This window comes from Hetaerina americana, unplaced genomic scaffold, assembly GCF_022747635.1.
Source record: "Hetaerina americana unplaced genomic scaffold, ioHetAmer1.1.p SCAF_1, whole genome shotgun sequence".
In the NCBI taxonomy this organism is placed as follows: domain Eukaryota; kingdom Metazoa; phylum Arthropoda; class Insecta; order Odonata; family Calopterygidae; genus Hetaerina; species Hetaerina americana.
The window spans coordinates 84,797,435-84,808,689 of NW_027286069.1; the positions used below are offsets into that span (position 1 = coordinate 84,797,435).

Here is an 11,255-nt window from a genome sequence, read left to right on the forward strand (position 1 = left end):
GTTCCTTTCCCTGTGCTTTCACGGATTATATTAATAATTTTATCTCCTGTGACCTTATAGTTACTATCTCGAAATCATTCCGGAAATTAAGCACTGGAAACAAATAGTTCAATTGCTTCCTATTGAAGATTCATGGCGACTCGACTAAGTTCACCACGGATGCTGTGGTGGAGATGCGCCGGGGGGGAAGAGATTGGAAAGCTCTTGAACTAAAGCAATTTGAAGAACCGTAGACGTAACTTCTTCTTGCAGTTTTATAATTTTTTTCATTACGCTCCAAACACGGTTATTTTTAGGTTTTAACTACCCAGGCATGAATTTCGTAATGACAGGATTTGTAGTACGTTCGAGGTGGAATTGACGGTCGAAAGAAAGAGAGGTCGCAATTATATGACTGTCGAAGGGAAGCAGACAGATATTACGGCCTCCGTAAGCAGAAGAGGAAGAATTGGGAGGTTATTTTAGGCTATCAAACGCAATGAATGGTATTTACGATATCATATATCCACTCTCGTTCGCCTCGAAGTCCTGTATCAAAACCCAGCCCCCAAGTCAGTTGCCTTACTACGTAGAAGGCCGTCGCCGAGTGTCAACAGTTTTTTAGGTTGGCAACCCGGATATCCCTTGAACGAGCGAAGAGGATGCGATGAGTACTGAATTGGCCCTTCCCTTTTTTTATGGCTGCGTGTTGCGATGCATCATTTTCCTTACCAGTTTTTACCCAATTTAAAAAAAAAACATTTACGATGTCACCTGGCCCAGTTTACGTATGTACAGCAGGGGAAGAGAAGAAGATGAAAAGATAATATGCTGCAGTAAATATATCTGTCCTTGAAACGTGACCTTCGCGTATTCCGTGAGTCGGCGAATGTTGAGAATGATGAAATGTAAATGCTTCTGTATCTACGAGTCCAATCTTCGGCATACATAATATTCGCAAAAACACGGATTATTGAGAGAAGGGAAGGTTCTCTCCCCTAGGTGGGTTGCAAGTGAGAAGTAGGATGGGAGGTGATGCCATGGAAGCGGGAAGGTAGAAAAAGTGGAGAATAGGAATGTTTGGAGAACACGAACATATTTTATAATATTTACATGGTAATGAGAACATTTTCACATCTCACTCATGACTACATACGTGCATTTCCTAATAAGTAGGTGATATAATTGGAAAAATTCTGATTCTATATCGGATACGTAATTGTTAGGTGCGAGTCCCTTAGGCTTCATAGATATGCAGAAGAAGTAGTTTTTTTATGGGAGGCGATGACAGATAAAGTCATTTTTGCCATTTGGGATAGTTGGTAAAGGAAGGGTGGAGAGAAACCCAGCGTCGGCATTAGCCTACTCTTATCAAAAGGCGCCAAGGTATCCGCAATTTAACGTCCCATCCGACGGACGTCGTACACACTCGAAGTGTTCTCTACAAAACACCTCAAGCAGGGATCGGGATACCGCTGAAAAATATTTGTTGTCTCCAGGAACCCGGGCCCTCTCGGTGTGAAGCCTGTACATTAGCCACCGCACCATCTCGACCCCCGATATATAACAGTAGTGTAGGTATCATGCATAGGTATTTACAGCTAATGAAATGAAAGTACAATAATAAATTACTTAACCATTACCTTAATCCATATTCCAACCGGTAACTCTTATTCCTAAATTCATTTTGTATGTTAGGCACTAAAGGACACATATCGTATGTGGTCTGATGTTTACAACAAATGTATTCGCAGCTTATAAAACGTTATTTTATCTTTGAGTAAACTGAATCATTCATTTTTTATTCAATTCATCTTTCCCAACAATTGAAGGAATTGAACTTATGAAAATTATCTTTTCTGATTAGCGTCGACGTACGAGTACTCGTTGCGAAAACTGTCGACGGCAATTAGTTGCTTTCAACGAACATGTTTCCTTGCAAACCACTCTATTTGCAGCTAATAAGGAATTTTGTCTTATTCTCCACGATCTTATTGGTGTTGAATTAAGTTATTGCAGCGTAACCAGCCTACAATCGCTGATGCAGTTGTTACATTTTCTCGCTGCGGCAATAATTCGCTCACTGCGGTAACGTGTACTAAATAAAGCGTACTCAGAGAGGCACAACTATTCTTTTGGGAATGTGGCGCCATTGTAGCCTTGATTTTTCTTTTCTTCAAGTATGTGCTATACTTTTAAGATGTCATGGTACTTTTATTAAAGTACCTTTGAAATAAATATTGCTAAATTAAGCATTGAAATATTTACTTCATGTAAAAAAATATTTGGAATATTTTTGGATGCATTTATTATTTTTTGCTATTTGGACTGCTGTAATATTTGTTGAGGTTTCAACCAGTTTTTGACATTTATAATTTTAACTTCTTTTAGGATATGAGTTTCAATAGACAGATACATATCATCTCTTTTCATTTGTGAATGCTCAAATCTTCAAATATCTTTACCGTAAATGGCAGTTTGGTGTGCATTAATGCGTGTTATTCTGTCTGTGAAAAATTATGGATATTTTATGCAGATATGTGGATATTTTAAAACCCAAATTGTTCTCATAATTATTGATATAATTACTTGCTTTTAAAAATATATTCATTATTAATAATGGGTATTTTAAGAATAAAACTGGAATGACAAAGTGACGGTGATGTGTCTGCTCTTGGAAAATATTAGGATGCATCTTCAAAGGTTTTGGAAAACTAATAATTTCAAAATGTTTCTTTCTGCCTTATTCGAACAGCAAGTGACGTACAACCTCATCAAGCGATCCATCTTCTCCTTGTGGGCTGCAGTCCTGGTGTTGGTGTTTATGCCTTTCATTGGATTTGGCGTATACTTCCAGCCACAAACACACACTTGTGTACGTTACAAAATGGCAACATTACCCAAAGATATTGCGTACGCATATGTCTTTTTCACGTTTGGTGAGTTGCAATTCGTAACCTATACTAATGTACCCTCCTTGAGTAACCATAAATTTGGCTGTATTAGGTGTGATCTCCTTTTGTATTTGTACTACTTAAAAATTAAAAGTGGGTGATAAATAATTGTACAGCTTTAGTCTACCATAATTGATACTGCATTTTCAGCTAATTGAATATGAACCTTCTTGTCATTTCTCACTTCCCCCTCTAATCCCTTTCCTTTGTTGGCTTTTATGTAGAATCTACATAAATTTTTAAACCTGACCTCACTCAGATAAGATAAAGGCAATGAAGTAATCTGAAATATCAGTAATAATGGAATTTAGTGGAAAGCCGGATAAACAGTCTATTCAATCTCTACAGAATGAGCTATCTCTGTAAAGAAAATATATACTTAATTATAAATATGTAAATGCATTTTAATATATTTTTAAATCTGCCAAACTGCATGGAACTATTGTAAATAAATGCATACATACCTTAATTTTTGACCCAATAATTCTCAAATCTGAAAAACCAAAGATCTTGGAAAATATTAGGATGCATCTTCAAAGGTTTTGGAAAACTAATAATTTCAAAATGTTTCTTTCTGCCTTATTCAAACATCAAAGTGGTCATTTCTTTCCCAGTAACTATTAGATGCCCATTTTGTTGAATCACAAGGGTATTTTGTCACATTAAACTAATGGATGTATTTCAAAAATATTATATCTTTACCCTATTCTTTTTCATTGTCCTTATATCACCCTTTCATAATTATCTCACATTTCATTCATTTGTAATGCCTTGCAGGTACCTTGCTATGCATATGTATAGTATGTTGCAACCTGGCTGTAATAAGAGTTCTTTGCCGAGTGGGCATCAAAGGACACAGTGTGGTGCGTCGTATAAGTCGTAACTCCCTCAGGACATCATCGTATTCCATGGGGGTAGCAAACAACAAAACACAGTCACAAAAGGGAGCTGGTCACTGTGATGGAGTTGCAATTCACATGACTTCATCATCGATGCCAGCTTCAGCATCTTCAAACCATTCTCGTTTTGGACATCATCACCTTCTCGTAAATCTGTCATCTGCAACTCATGAAGAACTTTCATTTGCTAGACTAATGGCAGTTCTATGCATTGTCTTTGTGGTGTGCTGGATGCCCCAAATGGTAAGAAATACATGCAGTACCTAGGTATAATAGGCCCCTAGATGGTGAATACCCACAAGCATTAATTTGAGATTTTTTCCCAATGTGCACTCTAGTTTTAAATGGCCCATATTAGTGAAAATATACAAAGTGGCCATTGTTCTGTATTGTTAAAAACTTGGAACATAAAAGCCCAAGTATTTTAATAATTTTTACTATCTCTGAATTACCATTTAAAATGTCAGGGGTAATTTATAAGAAAGGCATAATTGTTAATTATGGTACTCAAAGCCTGAGGTTTATGATGTACTCTTATGCATATGTAATAATGTATGTAATTTCTTCAACTGTTTTTGCACATTTGAACACCATTGCTATTTATCTCCAAGGATTAGGTTAGGGGTATTACTAGGGAAGATGATGGAGAGTAATCTTTCCTTCCCTGCTTGGCTAGTAATTTAGTGCCTGTAGACAGGATTGTTATATGGTTTTCTATTCTTCTGTGAAGGAAGAAAGACCGCCATAAAAGGTAATCAATGCAACCTATTGCCTGGGGCAAGGTTTTAGTAACTATTAAGTTGAAATCTAGGAGATAGACAAAAGGCCAAATACGCTTTCTGATGAAACATTGCCTTCACTTTCCCACATAATCCTTTTTCAGGGATATTGTTTTCTCCCAGCTGAATTTTTAAAGGTCTAAGTGGGAGGATTTCTTTCCCAGTCCCCTGAGAGAAGTAAAAATAGATATTTTTGATTTAACAGAATCGCAGCTTATCGCAGAGTGCCCCCTTGAGTTTGCTGTGGCTTACAGGTTATGAAACATTAACAAAATATGTGATATTAAGAGTGGTATCCAGTCAGAGTAGGATTTTCATCAAACACTAAGTACTTTTAAGACTCAAATAACACTAAAAATACTCAAAACCCTGCATCACAATTAGACTTAAGGAAGTTTCTTTTAATATTCTACCCAATTGAGTATAGCTAATACATACTAAATCATTTTTAACGGTGTTAGGTTAAAATTTGTTCTAATATAAAACTAACTCCAATAAGTCACACTACTATGCAATAAGTTTTAAGCATAAAAATCATTCACCTTGACCAGGATCCGGCAGAGTGCTTGAGCAAATTGAGCTACCAAGGTGTCCTAGTACAGTCTGAAATTATAGGGGCTTTGAGGGAAGAAGATGTTATGATAAAATACCGTGCTCACAATAACACAAGTAGTCATAGCTGTGTGCATTGCACCACAGTCCATGTGGTTTAAGCCGACATTTTAACACATTGGTGTTTACCATTGACAAGTTCAAATAAACTGCAAGAGATGCTGTGACAGTAACTTTAATGGAGTCATTTACCGGTGTACATTGCAATGCAACAATTTCAAAGTATATCATCAATCATTTGCCTTGATCGAGATCCTCGGTCAAGGAAAATGATTGCATATGCACATTAGAAGATTGCTCCGTTAATGTAACTCACATGGAATGCCTTACAGTTTCTTTGAATGATTAAGTTACAATCGTCAAAAGTATCTTGAAGTTTGGTCGAAATTTAATTTTAAAATCTCTACCAACTTTTTCTATTATTCAATCTTTTTCAGTAAAGATTAGTGCTTAAATTCCGTTCATCAAGCTCAAAATAGCTGCAACTATATAAACAATTCAGTGTGACATTTAAAAAGTGAATAAATTATAGGGTAAACCATATGAATGCTTTGGTGGAACTTCATGGTGAATTGTGAAAATAAAACTTTGTAAGCTCCACCAATTCCAAAATTAGTGGAACTTCATAAAGTTTCATTTTTTTGTAAAATTTATGTCTCTGAAGCAACAAAATTTTTAATTAGTTTGGCAGTCATTCGCTTTCAGATTGTATGGGGTAAGTAGAATAGCAGTAGCTTCATAGCAGTAATTTCACTTCAAAGGTAGTTATGCTAATGGCTGAGGTGTTATCCCACTCTCAACATAAGGAGAAAAATCCTTTATGTGGCTTGAAAATATCCCTGACAGAGGGAACTGAATCAATGGATTTGGGGTTGGTGGTAATTTGTGAGCTCATTTTATGGCAATTACAGGGAGGCATTCATGGGTATGCAATCATATTCCTCTGAAATTTCTTTGTTGGTATCATAACCCAGGAAAAATGCATCTCCTATGCATTCAAATAAATACATTGCATAATATATATTATTATTTTCCATAACCTAGAAGAGTACCAACTTAAGGAAGAGGAGTGTATCATTATTTGGAGTAACTATTATATTTATATACCCTTACGTGTTCTAGTTCAACATACATCTTTGGAAAAATTTAACTAAGGGGAATTCCATCCATGACATTCTATCAATCGTCAATGGTACAGTCATGAACTTGTCCAGGAACCAGTTTCCATTCCCTCCTTTTGCTAACAAAGAAAAGAGGAGGATCCAGCTCAATGGTAAAGGACAAAACTTATGGCATAGATTTCATTAAGTTCAGGGTGCAAAATGGGCTCTGTGAAGTATGGAATTTGGCCATTTTGAAACTCGTCTAACTCCGGGACTACCTTCAGAAGATAGCATTGGTGCCAACCCTAGCATTCCTACTTTATCTAGATTTGAGCATAACAGCAATTTTGTCTCATATGAAGCTTGAAGAGATGGTTGACAAGTATTAGGAAAAAACTAACTTAAAGGTAGAAAGCTAAAAATAAATTAAAATAATGTGCTAACTTAACATTTGGCCACAAACTTAACTATGGGGCTTATATTCAACTTGTTAAAGCATCTCCAAGTCTGATAAAAAAACTGGTGCAGTATTATTCAACTCCTCATACACTCTGCCTTCCTTCACTCCATCCAACATTTTGCTGCCTCTACTTTTCTTACCCCAGACTCTCCCCTCTATCACAGTCTCCAGAAATCTATCCTCACTCAATATACCATGCATCAATTTTTCTTTAATTCAATATTCAAGTTCCTGAGTCACACAACAGTGCATAGACTCCATATTAATATTGTCATGCCCTTTCTTTGCATCTTTATTTTATGTTCCCAACATCAACTCACTCCTCTTTGTATAAGGTTTGGTACCTGCTACAGGAAGATGAGTATTTCTAAGGTTATCACCGCAGATGAAACGGCTTCATCATTTATATCCCGATAGCCAAGAATGGGAAATTTCAGCATCAGCCACACCAAAAAAATTCATATCAGTACTCACAACTGTAATTATCATGGCAGCACTTCATAAATGTCGTTTCTCTCTATCTTACAAATTCAATCTGAAGTGTGTTCCTCATCCTCCTGATAGTCTCTACTCCATGTGAATTTTTTCTGTTCTCTAATGTGGAAATTCTTTTAACATCACTAGTAGCCATAAGTAAACCTGTCATTTATAACTTAAAATAACTGCTGCTAATGATATACTGGAGTTAAATCAGTGAAGCTTGCACTACATATTCATTACATCATTATAGCATCAGTTTAATTCTTTTCACGATTTATTACGTGAATAAGAAATGTTTTATCACTCTTTATTGAACAATCTTCATAATTTATATTATTATTTAAGGATCGTAATAGGTGTACTTCAGTGCTGTTTTTTGCAGCCCAAGACAACCATTCTTTTTTGGGTAGAAAGCCAAGTTTTATCTCCTGGTGACAAGTTGGGGCCCCAGTGCATCAAATATGACATAAATATATGTACTTCCCCGTAGTGGGGTTTGTGGGGTGGTCTGCCAGCTACCCAGGTGTTTTGGGACAGAAATTTGGCCCTGTCACCGGTAGAGTGCTTTAACTGTTAGAGGGGGATAGTGCTTGTGGCATGGGTATTCTAAAGACTTAAAGAGTTGCCTGGGTATGAGTTGAAACTCAAACACTTTATAATTCCACATCTAATTTTAAATGCTCATGATTCAGGTGTCAATGTAGACATCACCATCAGGTTGTAAGCAATAAAAATTATGTGTGGAAGAACAAAGTGTGTTTCCATTCATGATTCATTAACCATACCATTTATGTCAGTAGGGCAAAGATTTTTTATTGTCAACTCTAATTATTCACTTTTCTTGTTTGTAGATTTCCATTCTGATTTCTCAGCTGGCTCCTACATCCAAAGGTGGCCGAATATTTTCAAGAATAGCTGATGTTCTTATGGCACTCCATTTCACATTGGACCCATACATTTATGTTCTGTTACGGAGTCAGCGACGAGAAACTTGCTCCCGAGCGATATTGAAGATGCTATGTAGAAGATGGAGATCTGAAGAACACCAACCTCCATCTACACCAACAGGGGAGGGAACAGCTTCTCCTTTGGTGCCAATTGTAACTCCTGATGGATTATCTGCTGTTAAAAAATATGGCAGGCCACCAACCAAAACCAGGATATCAACATCATCAATTGTGCCAGTTGTCCAAGAAGTTTCGTCTGAAGGGTTAGGGGAATCAGAAGGTTTAAGAACGTCCGATGTGGTTTGAATTTCTCAGGTGTTTTTGAAAACTTTGATGATATATAATCTTTCCTCAAAGAAACTAGAAAAGTATATGATAGGGAGATTATTAATTATTTTATGATAAGATCTATTGAAAATCAAAATATTGAGAACCATCTGATAAGAAAGTCCTTCTAAATGGGCCGTGACGGCCCCTGGTATTTCTCTCACTTTACTAGTGTGCTATATTTAACATTCCCACTCGCTTCTGGTAATTTGATGCCATCTTTTATGCTCTTCCACCTCTGTACAGTCCATAATTTTAAATGTACTTAATAGTGGTCTTTGATATCCATATTCTCTTTCATAATCTTTCATTACATCAAATGGAATTGATCAACTGGGTAGAAAATAATGCCTATTAGTCATTTTTACTTAAAGAGTGAATGAAATGTGCCAATTGACTTGCAATTACTTGCACAAAATAGAGGCCACTTATTATAATCAGATGATTTTGCGTGGATGGATTGTTCTTTAAGAATGGTCTAGTTGTGCCGCTGAAACACAGAATTCTTTACAGTAATCGTTTCCTCACTCCTGACCTTGGGTTTAATTCATAAATGTGTCACATACCAGTGTTTCTAAATTTTATATAGATCATATAGCACCATATAATTTTTCAATAGCATCAGAGCGTAATAATTTGTGCCTAAGCTTTCCACTCAAGTTTATCTCTTTAGTACTTCTTTTAAAATGTCATGTTTTCCATGCATGCATGTCTCAAAAATTCTTTACATTGGGGTTGAAAATGACAGAAAAATTAGCCCAATTTATAAAAATTATTAAGTGACTGTAAAAAAATGAGGTATATATTTCATCCAAATTTTCTTTTGTAATACATTAGATTGCCATTACCTTAAACTTAAGTTGAGCTAGACCTGGCTTTGGTACAATAGAAATCATATAACATATAGTTGGTAGGGACTGAAATGTTTATTTTTATGAAGTTATAGTGCGGAAATCATGTAAATATGTGATAAATAACCATAATGAATGCTATTTCATTTTGATTTCTTTTTAAAAGATTCAGGCTTTGTGTTGGTGCTGCTCTATTAGAGGCCCACTTGACAAACACTGTTTTAGTGTACTAATTCAACTGTCGAAAGTGGGTCATGGAGAGACCCATGTGGATGCGTAGTCAGTGTGTCTTGTCAGTCAGTAAGTTATCAGCTTATATGTACTATTATTTGTCTGTGGAGACTATTAACTATAGTCAAACAGGAGCTAGTATATGGTGACAAATGTTGAGCAAATAGTTCTTTGTCAAGAAAATTTGCAAGTGAATAGTTTTATTATAGAATTCAGTGGACGTGATGAAGATAAATGTAAATAATGTGAATATTTTTTGGTAAAGAAAAAATTCCTTTGAATTTTGACGTTAGCCTAACTCCCTCCACCAGTATTGAGGAATAGGTGGGTTTCATTCATAGTGATATTGTGAAGTAAAGCAGCTACATAAAGTTGTTACTTTCAATAGTCCACAGTTTATTGCGATAAGTTATTCTGCCCGTGGCAAAATGAGTGTGTGATCATTCTGTGGCGTGTAGGCATGATAAGTGGCATCATGTGACTTTAATCTGAGTGTTTAGCACTGGTGTGGGAGTAAACAACGTTGGTATTACAAAATTCAAGAATTGCAGCTTATTTTACCAGTGAAATAGTAATACTCTAAGATTACTTATCAGCTGACTAAGAAACATGGGAGAACCCAAAACATAAGCATAAATCACTCCAACAGACATGGATTTGTTTTCAAAAACTTATTCCAACTGGAAAAGACTATGCTATGTTGTAGGTTCCATTTATATATCATCTTAAACCTCAGTATGAAAGTAAACTTCATGATATTTTTCCTCATTCTTGGGAAACAAAAATTTCTAGTCTGCATGTGTACTTCCCCATGTATAGTCTTTCAGCCAACTTTGTGTATTACTTGGCTACCTCAATTGATTGATATATTTTTTATGTAAATATTAATGAGTAAGAGTGAAATAGAAGTTTTTTGGGAATACCCGCCTGGCCCTCCAGATCAATTACATAAAAACAATTTTGCACCAAACGTATGTGCTCCAATCTATGGAAATCAGTTAGGTACTATAGGAATTAGGCCTGCGTATGTGAGCAATGGTGCTTCTTTGCTTATTTCATTCAGCAAATTGCATGCATGCATTTGCAATCTCTGAATTGTGATCTCTCTTAGAGTTTTTGCTGAATTACAAATACTCTGATTCAAAATGTTGAAATACTCTTTTAGTTTTACTTCAGCATTAACTTATGAATGTACATAAATATATACCTTTAAATACAGCAATCTCTTCGTGCAATTCAAGTGTTGATGTTATGATACAGCTCTGTATGATCAATGTCTATGCATGTTAAATAAAGTGTTGTCAAAGAACAGCTAGATGGGAGATATGTGAGGAGGCACCCGTCACGTCTACCTACGAAGCTCAAATAAGTTTGCGTGGTAATACTAAAGCATTATGCTGAGAACAACAGAAAGTAAGAAAAAGAAACTGAGATGTTCTGATTTTATTTTGACTAATGGTTTTGTGATGTCTGAGAAGAATGATTGACATCAAATTGACAATTTGAAAACAGCAAGGAAAACTCTTAGATGAATATGTTAAATTGGAAGTTTAATAATAATATAATGTGTAAATAATTTTTACTGATGGGAGATGGCATAGAAAGGACTGACTTCACTCACTGAGCACATAAT

The 11,255-nt window shown here is 35.8% G+C and overlaps 1 protein-coding gene across 1 annotated transcript in view; it reads left to right on the forward strand.

Annotated features, from left to right (window-relative positions):
* The window catches only part of LOC139687732 (prostacyclin receptor), a 67,262-nt gene extending 58,743 nt beyond the window's left edge, over positions 1–8,519 (forward strand). Inside the window, exons 2-5 of the mRNA XM_071585041.1 lie at positions 2,735–2,918; positions 3,711–3,812; positions 3,939–4,075; positions 8,118–8,519. Of these exons, the coding sequence (XP_071441142.1) occupies positions 2,735–2,918; positions 3,711–3,812; positions 3,939–4,075; positions 8,118–8,519 (825 nt within the window). The remainder of the gene's footprint in view (positions 1–2,734; positions 2,919–3,710; positions 3,813–3,938; positions 4,076–8,117) is intronic.
* The last annotated feature ends 2,736 nt before the right edge of the window (positions 8,520–11,255 follow it).